Genomic DNA, 23,293 nt, shown 5'->3' with positions numbered 1-23,293 from the left:
TGATGTGAAGGCTATGTATCAAATGTTAATGGCAGTTATCTGTCTATAGGAAACTGAATGGGTTTTTCCCCTTTTGTTTCCCTATAAACTCTAAAATGTCTAAAATAAATATTCCAAAGGAGTCCTTTTTTCTTTTAAGTTTGTGCAACCTAGAGGGGAAAAAAAAAGAATATTCCAACGGGAATTGCCATGAGGAATGAAAAAAAAAATAGTGTCCCAAGAAGCAAATAGAAACCAAATGTAGTAAAACAGACCTTTCTATTTATTGTTCCTTCTTAGACTTTTTTTTAGAACCGTAATATCCAGAAAGTATCTCTAATTACAACATTAAAAAGCTTGAGAACAACTTGTTCTGGAATATTTTATTTATTACCGGCCAAGCATAATCTTCCTTGACTACCTGGCAAACTTTGTTTTCCATTCATGTTGGAAATTAGAACACATGATGGATTAGTATCTAACGTTCTCTTAATCACTGTTTACAAGCTCTGCTTTCTCTTGCTTGGCCATTGAAAATAGTATGCTTACTGACACTGCTCCGAAAAGCATCAGCACAAATTCACTGGCACACTTCTGCGACCTGGATAAAACCCAACCCCCACAGTCTTTCGCTCTTTATCCCATAGAACACCAATTCTTCCAGCAGTACAGGAGAGGTGAGGAGAGCAGAAATTCACTATTTATGTCTTGACAGAGGCTCTCTGATGTTTCTTCTACTGGGATGTGTCCTCAGTCCGCTCACACGCCCCTCCCTGATGCCCAACGTATTCGCACACATAGGCTGAGAATTTTTGCGTGTCTACATGTTTCTCATGGGATGGTACTGTCCAGGTTATTGACGTAGAGACACAGACCTCAAGACAATGTGGTAGAACATTTGGCTAACCCAGGAGAGAAGGGCCCTTTTGACGGGAAGCTTAGAAAGTTATCTATGTCTTGGTCATGGATTTAAATGTTACCTTTGAATCTGAGGCCAAGTTTCACTTCATTAATTTCCACCCCCCCCCCCTCAGAATTCGTCAGAATGGGAACAAAACAAAAAGGCCCTCTTCTTTATATTTAAAACGTAACTTTCTCCTTGCATAGGTGAATGACTAACCACACTGTGATAAATCCACACAGTGGAATGTTCGTCAGCAAAAAAAAAAAAAAAAAAAGGAAAGAAAGAAAGAAATGAGCTCTCAGATCACAACGAGACATGAAGGAACAAGGCAAAACTGTGTAATCAGTAGAAAAGTAAGTGGTTGCCAGGGAGAGATGAACGTGGGGAAGCACAGGAGATTTTTAGGGCAGGGAAACTATTCCGTATGATACTGGGATGGCAGACGCACGGCATTATGTAATTGTCAAACTTGTAGGACCTTGGATACAAAAGATGAACCCTAATGTAACCTCTGGGCTTTAGTTAATAATAGTATATCACTATGGGCTTATCAGGGATAACAAATGTATCATGTATCTTAAGTAAGGTCTATCCAAGAAAGAATGAATCAGCCAGAGGAGGCTGCATAAAGACAAAAAAAAAAAAAAAAAAAAGAAACGTGTCCTGGTCTTGAATCCATAGGTAGGATATGATGGACAGGGGAAAGCGGGAGGGCACATCCAGAAGGGTACAGCAAGGGCCCAGGTGTGGAGGTAGGACTGAGTGGGTTATGAGGACGGATAGGGAGGAAGAGGCTCCAGGTCCAGCAGAAAGGAAGTGGATCTGGCCCGCATACAGTGGGACCAGATTATTAAAACCCTTGAAAGACAAGCAGGCAGAGTTGATATTTGATAGAGAAGGTAATACAGAGCCTACAGCAGGTATCTGAATAGGGCACAAGATAAAGTCAATCCGTATTCATTATTCATGAATTTTGTACTTACAAATTCCCCTCCTTGCTAAAGTTTCTTTGAAACAGTCATGTGGTTATGTGTGCAATAACCAAACCAAAAATTAAACTAAAACCCAAACAAACTAACAGCACCCAAACTCCAAGAGGTTAACACTAAGGGGAACTGTTCGAAGAGGGTATACCAGAACTCCCAGTACTCTCTATCCAGTTTTCCTGTAAACCCAAAACTGCCCTTGAAATTTTTCATTGAAAAGCAATTGCAGGGGCACCTGGGTGGCTCCTCTGCCTTTGGCTCAGGTCATGATCCCAGGGTCCTGGGATCGAGCCCCGCACCGGGATCTCTGCTCAGCAGGGAGCCTGCTTCCCTTCCTCTCTCTCTGCCTGCCTCTCTGCCAACTTATGATCTCTGTCAAATAAATAAATAAAATCTTTAAAAAAACAACAACAACAAGCAATTGTAAAAGCTAACAATATACATATATATATATAAAGAGAAAAGAAAAAGGAGCTTACTTTTGGTTCACGATTAGCCATTCCCGAATGTAAGTCTGAACACAGTCCCTGACATGAGGGTCCAGTTCAACCCTAATGAGGTGGAAAATGACATAAAATCATGTTAGTACCTGATAAAGACAACAAAACAATCCCTTATCATAACTAAGGAGAGTAGCATGATTCAATCCCGTATCAACTGAGAATGCCAGGGGCATTCCTACCCATCCATCAAGTGTCTGCAGCATTCCTCGGGCGACAGCATTTCTACTTCGATGAGCCAAACATGTTGCCATTTGATGCTCTGTGGGTTTTCTTTATTACAGAGAATCCTGTTAAACTACACCCATCCCTTAAAGGCATTCCAATGCCAGACAGGTAGAACTAGCTGTAATCACATACAGAACCAGAAAAATAAGCATAAATACCCATTTCTCACAGGGGCAATTGAGACTAATTTTTGCTCATGTGTAACCTTGTTAGGACACGCAGGTTTCCCTTTTGGAAAGCCATGAAGAAGGTCTGTCTTGTGCTTTGAGGACTGGATCCTGGCTTCTTTCGTTGGTGATTCTTAATCTGGGCAGTTCTTGTCCTACCTGCAGAAGAGTGCCATGGGAGACCCTCCCCAGGTGCATCAGAGTCTTCGAATAACCAGTTCCACACAGTAGCGAAACTTTTGGCTGTTTTCCCAAGTGTTTCGATATTAGAGATGAATGAGTCGAAATACTACAGGCTAAAGACTGATGCCCCACCCCTTATTAATTACGTGGCCTGGGGCGCTCCTTCTCTGTCTCTGGGTCCTCCTGTTAGAGCATACATAGAGGAGGGCCTCGTTCAGAGAGCTGGGATGAGGGTCAAGTCAGCATGGAAGCTTTTAGAAGCATGTCTGGCCATAGCTCATGCCTCCGACCCATTTCTTATGCACTAGATACTGCGATAACTACTGTATGCATGTTTTCTCTCTTTTTTAAAAAAAAAAAAGTCCAGCTAATTCTCAACCTGCCTCCGAGGGGATGGGCTTGCACTATTATCCGAATTTTGAAGAAGAATGAGATGAGAAGAACCGGGCTGAAAGTCACCCAGCAGGGGAAGAGCAGGGACTTAAACCCAGGCCTTGGACCTGTGCAGTGTAGGCTGCCAGCCACCGCACTGCCAGAGCTCCCCACGAAGTTCTGGGGCCACGGGGGTCAGCTGCTGTTTTCTCTGCTGCTGGTGCTGCTGCCGAGGCCCTCCTGGCTTTTGATTATAATGGCAGACTTCTGGGCAATGATTGAAATAGCAGAGGTTGTTTTAAAGTCATCGGACAGACAGGGTGAGCTAGAAATCCTGATCCCAAGGCAATATTATACTAAATAACGGATGCTAAGGGAAAAACCTGCCTCTTTCATCAAAATTCAAAAGTCCTACCTCTATATTTTTTTTAAAGTATCTGAAACAGGATTTTCCAAGACTCTGACCTCATTTGAAAATGATTAAATAAGTAACCATAAATTTCAGACGAAATGATAGGCAATGATTCTTTGTCAACGGTGAAAAAACAGAGCTTGCCTACGGGAAAGTTACACTTGAATAGATGGGCTGATGGTGGAGGAAGTGTTTCCCACTGCTTGTTTTCTGGGAAAGGAGTATTTCTAAAATAGTCTGAGCTGAGCATGTGACAAGCTTCCCTACGTGAATAAGAACTATCAAAACAGGAGAGCAAAGACTCACGATAATACTGTACCTCTGTCACCCCACATCCTTAAACTATGATGGAAGAAAATCCAAAACAGAACTAGAATGTATTGCACAGCAGTGGGGCAGGGGCCGTGTTTCATGATCTCTTTCCGGGGACTATTTTTGGGGAAGGTGACTAAGTAGAAAATGTCCAAGAGAGACGTGAATCTTGATTTTGTTTTGAAAATTAATGTACATTAAAGTTCACCCTACACTTTTAAAGAGGCACTGTTTTTTTCCACCATGGAAGTCACAAGAGTTTCACCAGCACACAATTCCATTGTTCACTACCTAGAGCTAATGCCCGCGCCTAGAAACACACTGACTGACTCACCGCGGAAACTCAAGTTCGACCCAGATCTCCACATATTCCCTCCACAGAGCTTTCCCCACTGTCTCCCCACTTGGCAAAACTTTCTTCCAAGGAAGGAATGCTGCCTTATTCATCTACTATGTGCCCGGCACATAGTAGATGCTCAAAAAATGTGGGTTGAACTTGTCTGTGACTTGATCCAGGGTCTTTGGTGGAAACCATTCAAATGCTTCTGAATCATTTCACTGATTATTATTGAAACACTGGACATTTTTACGGATGGAGACACGGAGGTTCTTGGGAACTCAGATGAGTCACCCAAGGTCGCTGAGCGGACACCCAGGCTGTCCACGCTCCCAGGCCTCCACCTGCCCCCTCCTCCTGTCCTTGAGCATCCCCTTAAGTGGTTTTGCCCCCACATGCCTTTTTAAAGCCTCTGGTTGAAACGATTTAAAAACCACCACAGGCGACAGTAATGAGTTGGCATCCTGTCCATCTTAATGGATCGGGGTACCGTGAGTTCCAACAGAAGTCCAGAATTAAGGCGTCTCCCCTCCACACCAGTAACAGTCACGACTTCACACTGACAGCTACAGTTTAGGAAAACGATTTACCCTTCCTCCGGCAAAGAGGGCTGCAGAGTGCGACATTCCTTTGGCGTGAACGCCACATCCAAGTCGTCCTCCGTGAAGTCCCCCAGCTCCTGGGCGAGCTCTGCGTCCAGGCTGTTGAGCTGTGTCATCAGAAGTCCCTCGAAGTCCACTGGCTCCACCGGGTCATAAAACTGAGGCTGCAGAGATAAGGGGAAGGAGAAGGCGGTTCCCGCGGGGTTTCCAGGGAAAGCACCAAGGCCACAGCCTGGCGCGCCCTGGGCCTGCCCCTTCCACTCGGCAAAGCACTTGGCTCTTAGCGCACAACTCAGTGGCGCCGTCCTCAGAGGGGCTGTCAGAGCCAGAGGCAGTGATACGGAAAGAGACACAGCACGGCAAGTCAAGTCAGAACACGGTGAGGCACCCAAATCACACCCCAAGGCAGAATTTTTCTCTGCTTAATTGCGTCTTGATGAGGAATCCTGAGGAGATCCAAAATGAGATCACGAGGCTTTGCTGAATTTTATAATTTCCCCTGCAAAAGCTCTCTGAGGCTATGTCTACCCAAATACAGTGAAGTCGCACGTGGAGGCAATTTTCCCTAAATCCTGGCAAATGCAACACTCCTGCTGTGGGACTACTCAGGCCCCGTGTTTCCGCCGGCCTCACTTATCTTTACTCATTTAACTGCAGTCCCGGTGCCCAGCACGAGTCGGTCCAGAAACATCTGGAAATCACTGCCACCAAGTCTGGCCCACGGTGGGCTGTGATTATGTATGAAGTGTTTTTAAGAAGTAAACTCGGGGCAACTGGCCTCAATGTACTCCCTTTTACAGGACTGTCCTGTTTTGCTCTCTGACTACATCCACGCGCAGTGGGGGGGCAGGGAGAGGACAAAAGAAGTGACAGAAGAAGATGGTGATTCGAAATAGACAATTCTCTAGTTGATAAAATAGTTGGCGATGAAGCAACTTTTTTTTTTTTTTTTGTCTGTGAAGTCCCAAAACGGGAACCACTGCCTTAAGGAAGTGAAAGAACCGGAGCGAGTGGTGTCGTGGGATGATGAGCCCAGCAGCTCCATGGGGGTGACTTACGAAGGTCTATTTGGAATCACCGGCCCAGGGAGGCAACTGCTCTCTACCCCCGCCAACCAGGGACCCCTGAAACAAACACTCCAGACTCTGATTCGAACTGGCGCGATGGGAAACACGGCCAGATCCAAAGGAAATACTAACAAAACCGGTTTTTCATCACCCTGAAACCACACACCAGACTCGATGCGAGGACGCCACGTTAGAGAGGAGAAGCAATGTGCAGCTCGCTGGAGAGGCAAAAGGACCTAAAATCAGAGAGGATGCGGCTCGCCCTCCCTCCTCCCACCTCTTCGTGGTGGAGACCTGAGTGATGGTCTGGGGATGGAGGACAAAGCAAAGAACTGGGGGAACACGGTCCCTCCTCCTTCTCTGAGATTCTGGAAGGTGGCTGACGTACGTCACGTCCTGGGCTGCAGGGACAAAGGGAGCGGAAGAGAAGCAACAGGATATACTTTGGTGGAGGAGAGCAGAGACATCCCTAGCTCAGCCTGGCTCCCATGTACTGTGACATGGGACAGGGAAGTTTCTTGGGGGACCTGCAGGCCAGCTAAGGAAAAGACCATGAAAGTACAGGGACCAGCAGAGGAGCAGAGGGAGCCGGGGATCAGCCTCTGCGGAAGACAGGTGGGGACAGAGTTGGTCAAGGCCGCTACTGACCTCTGCCAGAGGAAATGACAGGCATTCTCTCTGTAGACCTGCCTAAGACCAACCAACCCCAAAGGAGAAAGTGGATTTTCCCACCCCTTACCACAACCCAGTACACAGCACTCAGAATCAGGAACGGAAATAGGAAACAGCATTTTTTGCAAACCCCATCTCCTTATTGCCAAGTTGATACCCATGAAGCCAGTAACTATCGAGCACTTACTCTGTGCCAAGAAATCGGCTCGGTCATTTTATACATTATGTCACATCATCCTCACTAAAGCTTATAAGTTCCACACCCTTCTTACCCCATTTTACAGATGAGGACGCGGAAGGCTAGAGATTTAATCATCTGTCCATGGCTCCACAGCTGGGAAGTCGGTAGACCTCCTGGAATTCAAACCTAGGTGGGCTCATGTTCTTACCCACGATAGTTGTGTTTTCTCTTGCAGGCATTTTGGGGAATTTGTACTTCCAGAAATACTTAAAACAAAGGGCAATAGTAAGTGTGTTTGCAAGAGGGTGATCACTACATTTACCACACTGACCAAAAGTTCCACTCTGTGTTTCTCACGAGCCCAGCTGCTCAAAGTAATGACATAATTAATTACTTAAAGTAATGACAAATGTAAATTTATGCTGAGACATATCGATCCCTCAAGCTGAGGCCCTTTAAATATATACTTTAAAATCGTATTTGAAGCACACTCAGAAGCACTGTGACGCTAGCATTCATCACTGGTGAGTAGAAGCTTCCACGGAGAAATGGCATTTGTGCGAAATCATCGGAGGGAAGCTAATTCCGGTGCAGCCAATGTAGTCTGCTTGTCACAAGCCTAAAATCCAAAGCTATGAATGGTGACACAAATGTGGCTGAGAGCAGCCTTTGTTGCCTACAGGACAGGGTGTCCAGGAACCTGGGTGACAAGGACAGATAACTCCCTCCTTCAGCTACGATTTGCTGAGTATCTGCTGCACGCCAGTCTCTGAGCAGGGGTCGGGGGTGGAGAGTGGGGCGGGGGATACAGAAGAATCAGGTAGCGCCTCTCCAGCATCTTTGCACAGATCTCCGGTCAGCCATGAGAAGGCGAAGTCAGCTACATTCTCACAGATAAAGCTCTCTTTGAAGAGGCAGCCATCATAAGGACACGGTAACCTCACCAAGCACAAATTGCGGGGCCATGCGCCAAGTGTAATCGATATGCGGGGCTGATCATAGAGTGAAACTCTGGAGGTCAGCACAGATTTCAGGGCAGAGCACACTGTAAACATCAACCGTGTTAGAGATCACTGAGGATGGTTCCAGCACAACAGACAAGCTGGCATTTGACTAGTTCCCCTCTCTTTCTACACCGAAATGGACAAGGGAGGAAGCTGTCTATTCCTAAGGCGATGCAAACTCCTCTTGCCCTTGGCAAGTACGTGGAGACCCCAAGTACTTTCCCTTGCCCCCTAATGCACATCAAAGCCTAGTTCTCCTGACATGACTGGGATTCCATTTGTTCTGAAACTGACAATTCCTACAGCACCAGAACGGTATCTGTTTAAAATGAATCCGTGTAGCTCCTAGCACAGTGTATATGCAGAGAGCACATGGATACCAGATTAAAATAACAAATCTGTGGACACCTGGGTCTGGCTCTGTCAGTTAAGTGTTTGCCTTCAGGTCAGATCATGGCCCCAGGGTCCTGGGATCCAGTCCTGCCTCGGGTTCCTTGCTCAGTGCAGAGCCTGCTTCTCCTTCTGTCTGTTGTTCCCCCTGCTTGTGCTCTCTTGCTCTCTGACAAATAAATAATAAAATCTTTAAAAATAAGATAACAAATCTGGCAAATACTTCAGAAAGAAGGATGCTGAAAAACAGAGAGGTTAAATGACTTGACCCAAATCACACAGGTAATCACAAGGGTCCTTTGTTACAGCACTGGCGGCGGGGGCGGGGGTGGGGGGAGCGGTAAGGGAGGGGGCAGGGGTTGCTTCATGCTGCTCTGTGTGGGGCTTGGGGGAGAGGCGTGATGTCTCCAGGGGTACTGGCCTGGTGCCCTCATGTGTGTGCACCCCTATGTGATGGTCCTCAAATCTCCTGGGCTGTTCATGAGAGATCTCTCGTCAAAGTCATCCAAGACTCCCCTGCTGCCAAATTCAATGGTCATTGCTCAGCCCTGGTTCATCTACAGTACAGGACACAGCGAATCACCCCCTCTTTCTTGCAATACTTTATTCAGATGGAAGGTGATGCAGTTTCTGAAAGTCCGTGTACCACGAAACCCCTCAGTCCTGAACACGTTGAAATGGTCGGTCACTCTCCCTTTGGGATATCGCTGTTTCCAGGTTCTCCTCCTACAATGCAGTTCTCCAGGATTCAGTCCTAAATGTCTCTGCTTCTCAATCTCCATTCACTCCCCGAGGAGCTCATCCATCCCATGGCTTTAAATATCACTTTTCAATGTTACAAATTTATATGTTTGCCCTGAAATCCAGGTTGACTTTTCCAGCTACACCACCATCTGGTCCAGACATCACCATCTGGTGGCCTAACAGGACTGCCAAATACAACAAACTCAAAACTAACTCTTAATTTTCCTGCCTCCTGCCCATCTTTTCTTCCCTTATCTCCTAGGTCTTGGCATCTCAGGGATTGGTGATTCCATTCTGCCGGCTGCCTGGGGCAAAAACTTCAGAGTCTATGTTGGTTTCTCTCTTTCTCTTATGCCTTACACGTTGTCCATGAGAAAATCCCATCCACTTTACTTCTGGAAGTATATTCAGCATCCAACCTTCTCTCCTTCTCTACTGGCATCACTCTCTACAGCCCTACTCCACAGTTACTGGGACAACTTCCTAATACCCTCCCTACCCCCCGTCTACTCTCCACATAGCAACCACAGTACAGTGATCCTTATAAAAGGAACTCTGTAAGTCATCTTTATAAAAAGTCAGATCATGCCTGGCCTCTGGCTCAATGTTTCCAGAGCCTTCCCTTCTTAATCAGAGTAAGAGCTGAAGTTCTTCTGTGGTCTCTGAGGCCTAGGACCCAGCCCTGCTTTCCCTTTGATCTCATGTCTCCTGTCTGCTCTGCTCAGCTCATACTCCACTTCCTTGCTGTCGCTGGAAGAGAAGACATACTCTTGTCTTGGGGACTTTGCCCTTGCTGTTCCTTCTGACTAGAAAACTTTTCCTTCAGACACTTCTCAAGTTCATGCAGAATTCTTCCCAAGTGTCTCCTTTCCAACAGACACCCAAAGAACTCCTCTTCGGCATCACTCTCTATCCTCTTTCCCTCTTTCATTCTTCCAGCACTTAATACCCCTTGACAGAGTCCGCATTCATCCGTTTGTCCATGTCACCCATTCTAGAACATAGGTTCCATGACGCCAGACTCTCTGTTGTATCCACTAGCACATCCCCAGCTCCTAGACCAGTGCCTGGCACAGAGCGAGACCCAAAACATATTTCTGGAAGGGAGGAGGGGTGGGGAGGAAGGAAGGAAGGAAGGAAGGAAGGAAGCCAGGCTTAAGACAATCCTCTCAGTTTTCTACTATATGTAGGTAAACAGAGCCGAAGACAGTCAGGTTCTTCTCCTTCATTATTTCAAAGAACTTCACGACTTAGCTCCAACAATGATTCCCTACTTCTACCAATGGCCATCTGCCACCGAGGGGAAGATGGCTGATAGGCCATCATGGGCATCAATCTATTTCTACCAAGATACTTTGATGTCCCTGCTTTTCAAAGACGGTAATGAAATTCCCGCTCTGCACGCAGGCTGTCACTCTGTCATTTTATGTTCCATTGTGAATCTGCGTGAAAACTGTATTGAAATCTTCATTTCCATCACGCCCCTCAAGGGAAATCAATGAAACCTGAGGACAGCCCGACTCCTTGACAGATGATCCACACAAAGACAACAGCATCAGAAAAATTTAAAAGAACCGTATTTATCAAGTGATCTAACATTTCGGTCATCCCTGCCAGTAAAAGCAAAAGGTTGCTTTATTGCACAGAAGCTTAAACACACTAGAGAAATGAACGCCTTCAAAGATATGAGACTTTTTTTTTTTAACATAAATGTTATACACAAACAAGTCATGTAACCATAGTGTTTAGGATGTGGCTTTTTATATCCTTTTCTTCAGCAGAACCATTACATTCCAGATGATTCATTCCATTTCACTTCAAATCTTTTCTAGTCTCATTTCTAAAAATAGAATTTTTCCCTCTATGAAAATGTAGGTTAAGGTTATTAACCATGTGCAGCGCCTCAAATCCTCCTTTCTACCTTCAGACAGAGGTCCCAACCTTTTCTTGTAGTTCACTCTCCTTTTGACTTTGAATGACCAGAATATGGCTTTCGTCCTTTACTATTTCATTTTAAAGAAGACGTCAACTATAGAGTCATTTGCTGGTGTGGATGGTTAGCATGAGAGGGGGTCTGGCCAACCTGTCCAAATAGCTGTGGCAATGGAAGATTCCAAAGCCAGAGGGCAATGCTACACACAGATGAGTCTGTGCACAAAGCCATGTTCCCCAGCACTGGTCACAAATGACTCAGACAGGGGTGTCAAAGACACCCAAGGCAGGTCTATAACCATATCATGAGGCCTAAAAAGCCAGCTTGAAATGGTCAATCCTCCTCATATTCCAGAATGCAAGACTCAAAAATATTTTATCTACTTTGAAAACACCCCATACATCACAGCTGACATTTATAATTAGAGCTGACATTTATAATTTATATAATTTATTTAAAAAATCTAACAAAATCACACACACACACACACACACACACACACACACACACACCCTTTCTCTCATGGGATTGATCCATTTACAACAGAAGCCTCTCTATTTATATAAGAATATATCCACAGGGCTAGCAAGTGGTCCTTACCTACCACATTTTCTGAAATCCAGAGTAACCAGGACCACAAAAGAAACGAACTTTATGTTTTCTCCTATTTGGAACACTTCCACCAATGTCGGTTCTTTAAAGAATCCTACGCCCAGATCACATGCCAAAATCCCAGGGAACTTTACCGTTTCCATACGTAAGCCCCAGCCCTTAGAAATTCTGATTTCATTGTTCTCTGGTGGGCCTGGCCGCAGGTGTTTCGAAAGGTCCCAGATGATTCTAAGGGGCAGCCCAGGCTGAGAACCTTCCTTTAAGTCTTCCCGCCTCGGCCAGCAAGCTCTTATCTCCTTTGGGACACCTAGCACGCTAAAGACAGTATAGGTCCTCGGGATCATCTTTCCTCCCAAGTAGACCACAAGGCTTTTCAGAGCTGAAACCACCTCTGGCCACCAGTTAATCTCTCATTGCTGTCTTCAATACACTATTTACACAACGTCTGACACCATTCTATCAGCCCTAAGGGAGCAGGACCGGGGTGGGGGGAGCACTCATCCAACACCGCAAATGAAAAAAAGCTGAAGCCTTCACAGAGGTTAACTTGTTCCCGGTTAGATACCTAATCAGTGGCAGTAATGCTTCTCATCCAGATCCATCTCATGAGTTTTTTTTTTTTTTTTAATATTTTATTTATTTATTTGACAGAGAGAGATCACAAGTAGGCAGAGAGGCAGGCAGGCACAGAGAGAGGAGGAAGCAGACTCCCTGCTGAGCAGAGAGCCCGATGCGGAACTCGATCCCAGGACCCTGAGATCATGACCTGAGCCGAAGGCAGCGGCTTAACCCACTGAGCCACCCAGGCGCCCCATCTCATGAGTTTTTGTAGAAAAAAACCTCATGGTTATTTTTAATGATTTATGTCTAAAAGAAAAGTAAATTTTATGATACAATTTTATGATGCAATGCAACTTTTTGCAACACAAAAATTCTATTCACATACACAAATTCACAGAAGGCAGAAATATTCATGCAAAATGGGGTCCACCTGGGCTTGTGGCCAACTTTGGACTGCTTGCAAAACAACAAACTAATCATTGATTTTTTTTAAAGATCTTATTTGTTTGAGAAAGAGAGAGAGTGCCTATGGGTGAGTCCGGGGAGGGGCAGAGGCAGGGAATCTTTAAGCAGACTCTCCACTGAGTTCAGCGTCCAAGTGGGGCTCAATCTCATGACCCTGAGACCATGACCTGAGCCGAAACCAAGAGTCAGATGCTTAAGTGACTGAGCCACCCAGGCAACCCCCCCTACCCCTGGTCCGGTTTTAAATAACTTGGCACCATTAAATACTTCTAAAAATTAAATAGCCATTGGTTGTTGAAATGGATAGTTATATAAATAAAGGTGAGTGGGTCGCCTGGGTGGCTCAGTGGTTCAAGCCTCTGCCTTCGGCTTGGGTCATGGCTCAGGGTCCTGGGATCAAAGCCTACATCGGGCTCTCTGCTCAGTGGGGAGCCTACTTCCCCCTCTCTCTCTGCCTGCCTCTCAGCCTACTTGTGATCTCTCTCCGTCAAACAGATACATAAAATCTTTAAAAATAAATAAATAAATAAAGGTAAGGGAAACAAAGGTCTTGTTTCCCTTTGTTGGGAAACAACAAAGTTGTTTGGTCTTATTTTCCAATTGTTTAAAGTCATATAATGAGCAGCCTATATAGCTTTGCATTTAAGAAAAGTGTTTTTTTTTTTTTTAAGATTTTATTTATTTATTTGACAGACAGAGATCATAAGTAGGCAGAGAGGCAGAGAGAGGGAGAAGCAGGCTCCCTGCTGAGCAGAGAGCCTGATTCGGGGCTGGATCCCAGGACCCTGGGAAGGAAAAGTGTTTTTAAAAGCTAGTTCAGCCTCAGAGTCTTTAGAGGATAAACTCCTTCTCTGCCTTGCCAGGAATGAAGCTTGCTGAAATGTCCCATTAGCTTTCTACGAAATTGATTTTTTTTTTTTTTAAGGTAAAGGGAAATCACCATTAGGTTGATGATTTCTGGTGGAGGAGCCTTCATTCGGGAAGATGACTCAGGGACAAGAAAGGCCACTTCATGGAGAAGATACAACAGTGTGACAGCAGATAAATGTTAAGGTGATTTCCTCTACAAGTTGTGCTTTTATTTTAAAGGGGGAATTAAAATAAGGCCCCTTAGCTCCCTCCTGCCTCCTCTTCCTCGTGCAATTAACAAGAAGGGTCCAGGGCAGCACCCAGTGTTGAAATTGGAGTTGTGATCTGGGCAGAGATATCCAGGAGCTAACCTGGAATGCTAAGATATATTTTAAATATATGGCTATTTTAAAGGCTATTTATTTGCAAATAGAACCAGGAATAAATTAGGACAGGCAGGAACAGCATGAGTCTTGTGTAGTTAAACGTTGCTGCTTCTTTTTGCAACTTCTTTGATAGCCTCTGTTAGAAAATGGGTAGTTAAGCCACATGGTAATTGACTACCTAGCTAACAAAGAAATTCACCAAAACTCACATTCGTCAAAACCTATGAGTAAAGAGGCAAAACTACCAAAAGAACACCTGTAGACATTCAGCAAGGTTTTTTTTCTTTGTGTCTTTAAATGAAAAACTTAAGACAGCAGCATTAATGTCAAAGCTGGTGTGTAGAGAAGGGGTTAACGCTTGTGAGCTCAACTTCCTTAAAGCCTCTTCATGATGATGTCCGACTGTTTCTCAAGACAGCCACTGCAGAGAGCCGCAGTCTTAATTAACCAACAAGCAAGGCACCAAACCCTCCTCCCTCCTTACCTTGTTTGAACTATAAACATGTATCTGGTCACTTTTTAACTGAATTCTGCACAGTTTGGAATACAACGTGAGGCAGAAATTTTTTAAAAAATTTAGGAGGGTTTTTAATGAAATATCGATTAGCATTAAATTAAACCAAAAAAAACCCCATAGCTAATATTTTAGTCTAAAGGTTATCTAATCCATCTGAAAGCACGGACATCATGCCTTTAATGTGCTTTTATTATAATCTGCAATTTTGAAGGAGGAAAAGTTCAAACAAAAAGGACAGTTAGCAAGCCACCGAAGTCGGCATTTCTTAAAAAAAAAAAAAAAATAGATTTTTTTTTTTTGAAGAAATGTCATTACCTCTTGCAGTAAAAGGTGCTATCACCTTTTTGCTACTCTCATTTCGTCCATGATACAACACACAAATTATCCTACTGAAATCACCACACATCACTGCCGCAAACATACCTTTGAAAGACACAGAGTTACACGCCGTGTCTTGTAATTGTTACAGGAGCAAGATGGCAGCTACCGGAAACAAGTGGAAGGTTACAAAACTTCGAAGAGCAGAAGTGGTTTTGAAGTAGTAAGTGAGAAATGAAAAAAAAACAAAAAACAAAAAAAAAAACAAAAAAAAACCTAACCTCCTCAAGATAACCACTAGAAGAAGCAAGAAGGTGCCGCCGTGCTGCGTGTGAGGAAGTGAGCACAGCGAGGGCTGTAGCCTCACACAAAGGAAGTGAATACTCAACTTCTGGTTTTACAAATCATCTCATTTAAGTGAGGTGTAGCCCACCTGACATATGTCTGGCATTTAGCCCTCAAATAATGTAACACATAATACACACTCGACAGTAGGTGTTAATGTAAAAATGTAAGCAACCTTCAAATTAAAAGGGGGAGTGTGTTTCAAAAATGAAAGTCTGGACATGCCCAGGTGGCTCAGTGGGTTAAGCATCTGCCTGCAGCTCAGGTCATGATCCCAGGGTCCTGGGATCGAGTCCCATATCCGGTTCCTTGCTCAGCAGGGAGTCTGCTTCTCCCTCTGCCTGCTGCTCCTCGTGCTGCTTCTTCTCTCTCTCTCTGACAAATAAATAAATATCTTTAAAAAAAATTAAGGTCTGTTTTGTGATTCCAATTATATGAAGTTCCAGATAAGGCAAAATCGTGACAGGAGTGGATCAGTGATTGCCTTGGGTTGGAGGTTTGAAGAAGAGACCCACTGGAAAGGGGCATAAGGGGCATCTAGGGGGTAAAGAGACTGTTCTGTATCTTGATTAATTAAAGATTAAATGACTAGAAACTGGCCCAATTCATCAAACCATACACCTAAAATGAGTGAATTTATTGTTGTGTAAATTATACGTCCAAGAAAACCATTTTTAAAAATTAAGGTTCCTAACTTGGCTTTCCGGATTTCGGGATTTATTTTCCTAATAAAAGCCTGTGTACAAATGGTAGTCAGGTTCCAGGCCACTCCACCCTTCCCCAAAATATGAATCATAATTTGGGGGAAATCAAGCAGCCTGTTTGCCCACTGAAGCCGGAGACTTCAGAAGCATGGTCCCTGGAGGTCCGCACGGCAGATGGAAGGCGAGAAGGAAACCGTGTGATGTCAAGAAGCAGGTATGGAGGTAGGAACTCGTAGCTGGAAGTGTAAGGCGGCAGCGGAGAGCTAAGGAGAAGCAGGAAGCAAAAGACGCACTGCGCCTTTCTGCACATGACCATTCTCTAAGCAAACCCATACTCATACTTACTAGTTGAAGAGAGGGGAAGCCAGAGGTACTGATGCTCTGTCGATGGTACTGGCCAAGGTTCGGAGGGAGAGTGAACTGCTTCCTTATTTCCGCAGAAGAATACCTTGGGTAAGATACAAATATCCAAATGAAGAGGCTATTTTCACAGATTATCACAATTACAGATACGATCTTTGGTATCGTGTTATAAAACCCAGGCGTTGGCTGGGCAATTGGCGGAACTAACATGTCCTCGGCGGCCTATGAGTGGACAGCGTAGCTCTTGTCTGACCATATACAGCCTTGAAAAGTTCACCAAGGCCAGGACACCCACAGCCGACCATGGCTGCTGCCCAGTACTGAAAGGATGGGAGCATGAAGGAGGGAAGAGTTTGAGGCCAGAGGAAAGATCCAGAGTGCTTGGGTCCTTCTTCCTGAGCCATTCAGGACACGAGGACATGCATGAGGACATCTGGTCTCAGACTAGAGTCCTTTGAACCCCATGCTGCCATTCTGATCCCGCCATTCTCATTTTAAGCAGCTGAACCCTTCTGGTCGGCTGCCTGCTATGAAAGAACATTCTAGAGATCTATGATATGAACAATCCCTCCTTCCTCCAGGTACCCTGAGCGCTATGTAGGATTCCAAGGACGGCACTCTTTCCAAACTGCTCCTAGCAGAGCGATCCTTTGAGTCATTCATAGCCCAACACTGTTGTCCCCAGCCAACACCCTCGGTAGCTGGAAACCAGGTACAGGAAAGTTGTTCCCCATTGTCTGCTCACACCTACTGGCCCGAGCTGTGGACCAGGGAAACCCCAGCTTGCAAAGAGATTGTCTTTGAGGCACTCATGTGTTAGTCGTTAGTTCGGAGCTCAGAATACATTTTCTCACGTTACCTTTCTCATCCGATCTCATTCGTTGGTGGGTGGATTCCCAGACTAGTTCTCTGAAGTGTATTTAAACCCCAGTGAGACCACGACATAACAGAAGGAGACACGAACAGACGTTTCCTGAGGATCGGGTGAGATCGTGTGTTTGAAATATGCTGTTTGTCAAGCCAAGGGCTATATAAATTTTTTAAATGATGACTTTAAAAAATAATATTTGAATATTATAAAGCTTATTATGTTTTCTCCATTACACTGTGTGCTAAGCATAATTGGTAATTACTCTGCATGATAAGGTTTCTGACATGGTCTGCTTGACCCTCCGACGTGGCAACGTGGTACTTCAGAAACCCTGTTCTGGTCCCACGTGGAGCATTCATTCCCCCAATCCGAGAGCACCTCAAAGTCCTTTCAGGATCCACACTCTCATCTTGTACTTAATAACTACAAAACAGAGGGGTGGGCACATAACCCAACACAGGACAATGATCTCTCCTTCCCAGGATTCCGGATGATGAGTGGGGACGAGGTTAGAAGAATATGGCCGGAGCAGCGTCATGGCCAGGGGGGCACTCCCTACAGAAGGAAGCAGTGAAGTGATATCCCCTCCCCCAGGAAGTGAAAGCAGTTCATTCTCACTGTATTCCTGAATTATCTGAGATCTTGTCCTAATTTCATTTTTTTAAGTGTAAGAACACATGAGGATAAGAAGTATTCTATGATCTGCTGGGGAAACGCAAACCAAAACCATAGGGGCTGCCACTTCACAATCACTAGGATGGCTATTTCAGAAAAAAACACGGGCGATGGCAGGTGTTGGTGAGAGTAGAGAGAAATCAGAGCATCGCGCGTTATTGGTGGGAATATAAAATCATGCAGGTGCTTTGGAAAGTCATCTGGTTGGTCCTCAAAAAGTTAAACATAGTGTTCCCGTATAGATCCCAGCAACTGCACTCCTAGGAGTACACCCAGGAGAAATGAGAGCAGAATTTCCTACAAAAGTTTAGCCAGGAATGCTCACAGCATTATTCATAATGGAAAAGTGGAAACAACCCAAATGTCTATTACCTGTTGCTTGGATAAACAACATGCCGTCTATCATGCAAAGGAATATTATTCAGCAACAAAAAAGGAAAGAAGTATTACCATATAGGACAACATGTATAGACCTTGAAAACATCACGTCAAGAGAAAGAAGCTAAACCCAAAGACCACGTATTTTATTATTCCTTAATATGAAATTTCCAGAACAAGAAAGTCTACAGAGACAGAAAGCAGGCCTAGGGCTAGGGCTTTGGAGACCAATGGGGAGTGACTGCTAATGGGAACGAGGTTTCATTTTGGGGTGATGAAAATATTTTAAAATTGACTGTGGTGTGCTACCTGGGTAGCTCAGTCGGTTAAGGGTCTGCCTTCAGCTCAGGTCATGATCTCGGGGTCCTTAGATGGAGCCCGGCACCGGGCTCCCTGCTCAGCAGCGAGTCTGCTTGCCCCTCTCCTCCTTCCCCCCACCAACTTTGTGCTCTCTCTCACTCATTCTCAAATAAATAAACAGACTTTAACAATTTTTAAAAAATAAATAAATGAAATAGATTGTGGTGACAGAAACCCAATTTTGTGAATATGTTAAGAATTAGCAAATTGTGCATGAAAAATGGGTAAACTAAGTGGTGTGTGGATTATTTCTCAATAAAGCTGATAAAAACACAGATACAGATATGGATGTGTGTTAAGTGTCCCAAAGATACAAGAGGGAAGGCAAAAATTACTAAATTGAATGAAACAGCCAAGAATGGAGGAAAACCTTCAGAATTTGATTCCAAGTACTCAATATGCTGATTTTCATGACAAGCTGAACCATCACCAATTTTTTAAAAACCAACAGATTAGACCCCTGGCCATATCCAAAGGCCCATCTTGCATGAACAACCCTGTATCTTGCATTTGGCACTACAAAGGAACCCAAACCACCATGGCGTTCAGTTATATGCTTACATGGGGAGATGGCCGTACACACAGAGGGACAAGACAACCAAGCAAAGGCCCTTTGCTATGACCTGGGGGCCTTCGACAGACAGGACTTACTGCTCCTGCGACTTCTGCCCCCAGAGCCTCCCCATAGGACCTCTCAAATAACATGATTTCATCTCCTGGTCCTACGGAAGCTCTTCCCGCCATAGACCAGACGGGTCTACCTGAAATGGGAATTTCTTTCTTTCTTTTTTTTTTTTTTAATATTTTTAAATTTATTTGACAGAGAGCATGAGTAGGCAGAGAGGCAGGCAGAGAGAAAGAGGGGGAAGCAGGCTCCCCACCGAAGCAGAGAGCCCGATGCGGGACTCCATCCCAGGACCCCAGGATCACGACCTGAGCTGAAGGCAGCGGCCCCACTAAGCCACCCAGGCGCCCCTGAAATGGGAACTTCTAAAAAGGTGTGGTGTTACAGAGAGTCAAAGAAAGGAAGCAGGGACACATTCTTGCTTCCATCTTGAAGCAAGATCTATCACCCTCTGCCAAAACCCCAGGATTTAATTCAGCACGAAATCAGAATGTTCCCACTCTTCAATCCTCCTTAAAGAGGGTCCGCGGGCGTTCCCATTGCGATTCTCCACATCGGGTCCCCAACTCGGAGCCGTACAACCGATGCTCTTCCCTGACCCTCGAGCCTGACCCCATTTCCCATCCCTACAGGGGATGGTCAAACCGTGGGAAAATCGGCGTGCCCCACACCTCGCTGGAACCCCCCAGGGTTGTATATAGGTTCGGTGCCTCTGGAAAGCAATGCTGTGATACACAACAAGAACCCTAAAACTGTCGTTACCTTTCAATGTAATCATTTCACTTTGGAGAGTATACACCGGGGGATTCAAACAAACATATAATTTGAGCAGAAATGAATATCAGAATTCCAGATGGCGGCAAATAACTGAAAATAACCGAAACACCTAACACAAGGGAGAGCATGACGTCAATAACAGCAAATAGGTGAAATGTGATTTTAACCACCTCAAATAAAAATGCAAATTAGGCTCACCCACGGAAAGGTGCATACCAAGTTACAAGTGAAAGGTAGAATGAGGAATTGAATAGAAATGACTAACGGTATATGTGTAAATACAACAAAAGGATTAAAAATCCATTCGGGGGGCGCCTGGGTGGCTCAGTGGGTTAAAGCCTCTGCTTTCGGCTCAGATCATGATCCCAGGGTCTTGGGATCAAGCCCCACATCGGGCTCTCTGCTCAGTGGGGAGCCTGCTTCCTCCTCTCTCTATCTGCCACTCTACTTGTGATCTCTGTCAAATAAATAAATAAAACCTTAAAAAAAAAATCTGTTCGGTAATTATCTAAAGGTAGCTTAAAAACTACCTCATTTAGCTCTCTGTGATGTAGAGCTGCTTAAGTTCAGCATTTTGAAAAAAGGCAGGCAGGCAAAGGTGCAGTCTTGGGAATTTTTTAAATTTTGTAAATTTCAAAAATTTTTTAAAATTTTGTTCATTTCCAAGATATGGAACTTCATTCTCAGAAGAGCACCCAGCCTCCCAGCATCAGAATCAACCCTCCTCATCTCTACATTGACCCTAGTGAAGGGGAAAGCCTGCCCACACAGCTAAGAGAATTCAGCCCGGGCAAGAAGTCATCCAGACTTGTGTCCACGTAGGTAGTCCTGGCGTGTGGGTTTTATTTCCTCTGTACTTGAGTTTCAGCCCAAATTCAACGAGTCTCAGATAATTTTCCTGATGCCAGATTTATATGTATCATGATGATATTTCCTTGATGACCTAAGACACTCTTCTTCTAATAACTCAAAATGCTTTAAAATATTATTTCCTTGATTCTTACAAATTAAACTGGGAGGGAGATTTGGAACTTGTTTTAAACGCTGGTACCCATACCCAGGAGTCAAAATTGTAGAGGGGGATGTGTAGCCAAGCTCTGTTTTTATTCAGATGGATGGGTAATTGTGATACACGCAGTTGGATGGGTAATTGTGATACACGCAATTGGATGGGTAATTGTGATACACGCAGTTGGATGGGTAATTGTGATACACGCAGTTGGGACTAAGGGCCAGTGGAACTAATGATGGAGCAGAGCTTGCCAAGGGCTGTCTATGGACCATATGCTTCAAATTATCAGCTGCTTAATAAAATGCAGATTCCTAGACCCTATCCCCATCTATAAACAGCATCTCTTACGGCATGGCCTGGAAAACTGCATGGCTAGCCAGCAACTCCAGGTGATTTTTATGTCAGTAAAGATTCCCTAATAGTGCAAGACTATGAGAGAGTATTAGTTCATTCATTCATTCATAAAACATCCAGAGCACAAAAGTGCCAGGCTCTTTGCCAAGTGCTAGGGATTAAAGTCCAAGATGATCCTGTAGCTGCTCCTGGAGGCTCAACCCAGTGGGTGGGAGGTAGGAGGACAGATGGACAACTGAATAAATAATTATAATACAACATGATGAGAATCACAATAAAAAAATATGACCATGCCCTGTGAGCAAAGAGCAGCGGGTTATTAATTCAGCCTAGGAACGCTTAGGAAGCTTCTGGAATAAGAATGACTGTCGAGCCCAGGTGCCCAGTGGCTTAGTACGTTGATTTCGGTTCATATCATGATTTCAGGGTTGTGAGATTGAGTCCATGGGAGTTCGAGAGCCCCAAGACTCACTCTCTCCCTCTCCCTCTGTCCCCCTAATAAAAAGAGGACTTTCGAGGCATACTTGGGGGGAGAAAAAAAAAAAAAGTAGGAACAGACCTGATGGAAAAAAGCAGTTTGTTTGTTTGCTTTTATCATTTCATGACATCTAAGTATTAGGTTTCCATACTCCTACTTCAAGTATTTTAACTATCAGTCTGTCCTGTTTGTTTACAATAAATGTAGCCATTTGCCAGCTGTTGGAGTTCAAGTGGATTCCTTAACCAAGCTGTCTTAGTTTCATTACATGTGGAATGAAGGGGCTGGGCTATCGGATCTCCTGGGCACCTTTCCAGCTGGAACTGGCAAAGAGGATCCAGAATCTCCAAGTGGAACACTTAGCACCATGATCTACACCAGCAGCTGTGCTAGGAAACTACATCGTCCCGGATGCTTTCTCGCTGGCTTTCATCCCTAAAAGAAAATTCTTTTACTACATGCTGGACGGCCAGCAGCCATAATGGCTGGAAGAATTTTAAAACTGATTCAAGAAAAAAACCAAGTAAGTGTTCAAAGGGGCTTAGGGTTTTCCCGAATGCGATATGTTTTAAACAATAGTGAAAGGGATGAAATGGAGAAAAGCAAAATTGTAATTTGCTCTTAGTAACTAACAACTGACTCCATAACTACAAAACACTCAACAAATACAAAGGTAAAGTAGGGAGCTAGTAAGGAATGCTCATTATAGACACGTGTGGGTGGCACACACATGTATGTGACCACAGGCACATGGTGTCATTAAATCCTGCAAAATAACCATTGTTTGGGACCAGCAACGATTTGCACCAAGTAAGCAATGAAAGAATGTTATTTCCCAAACTTCCTGAATTATAACATCAGGGCAGTACAGCGTAACAACCACAATAAAGATGTTTAAATGTATGTAGAAAAAGTAAATGATGATTGATGTAAATAAGCCAGCTTGGATCACAGAGCACGGTATGGGTCAAGTCTGAAAACACACAGCGGGGCTTACGAGTGAGCAGTTCCTGGAGCTGACCACACCGAAACAATGGAAGGTGGGGTGCCTGGGTAGATCAGTTAGTTAGTTTGGTGTCTGACTCTCGATTTCAGCTCAGGTCATAATCTGGGGTTCGTGGGATCCAGCCCTGCATTGGGCTCCACACTCCGCTTGGCTTGGGGTCTGCTTGTCCTTCTCCCTCTGCTCCTTACCACATCCCCAAGATAAATAAATAAAATCTTTTTTAAAAAATGATCTAAGGGGCCACCTGGGTGGCTCAGTCATTGGGCATCTGCCTTCGGCTCAGTTCATGATCCCAGGGTCCTGGGATCAAGCCCCGTATCGGGCTCTCTGCTCTGCAAGAAGTCTGCTTCTCCCTTTCCCACTCCCCCTGCTGTGTTCCCTCTCTCTGTCAAATAAATAAATAAACTGTTCGGGCGCCTGGGTGGCTCAGTGGGTTAAGCCGCTGCCTTCGGCTCAGGTCATGATCTCAGGGTACTGGGATCGAGTCCCACATCGGGCTCTCTGCTCAGCAGGGAGCCTGCTTCCTCCTCTCTCTCTCTCTCTGCCTGCCTCTCTGCCTACTTGTGATCTCTCTCTGTCAAATAAATAAATAAAATCTTTAAAAAAAATAAAATAAAAAGTGATCTAAGGCTTTTCTGAAAGGCATCCTCAGATACTCTTAATA

At 44.7% G+C, this 23,293-nt stretch overlaps 1 protein-coding gene across 3 annotated transcripts in view; it reads right to left on the bottom strand.

Annotated features, from left to right (window-relative positions):
• Positions 1-23,293, bottom strand: part of DOCK8 (dedicator of cytokinesis 8) — a 209,058-nt gene that overhangs the window by 146,510 nt on the left and 39,255 nt on the right. For 2 of the 3 annotated variants that reach the window (XM_059142619.1, XM_059142620.1), the window contains exons 2-4: positions 16,076-16,178; positions 4,971-5,146; positions 2,349-2,420 (exon numbers count right to left, since the gene is read on the bottom strand). In XM_059142619.1, the coding sequence (XP_058998602.1) occupies positions 2,349-2,420; positions 4,971-5,146; positions 16,076-16,178 (351 nt within the window). Of the gene's footprint in view, positions 1-2,348; positions 2,421-4,970; positions 5,147-14,786; positions 14,974-16,075; positions 16,179-23,293 lie in introns of those variants that run through there. The other variant, XM_059142621.1, reaches the window with a different exon arrangement.

The sequence above is a fragment of the Mustela lutreola genome, chromosome 12 (assembly GCF_030435805.1).
Source record: "Mustela lutreola isolate mMusLut2 chromosome 12, mMusLut2.pri, whole genome shotgun sequence".
Classification (NCBI taxonomy): Eukaryota; Metazoa; Chordata; class Mammalia; order Carnivora; family Mustelidae; genus Mustela; species Mustela lutreola.
Note: the sequence above shows the minus strand (reverse complement) of the source record. Positions and strands in the feature narration are given on the sequence as shown.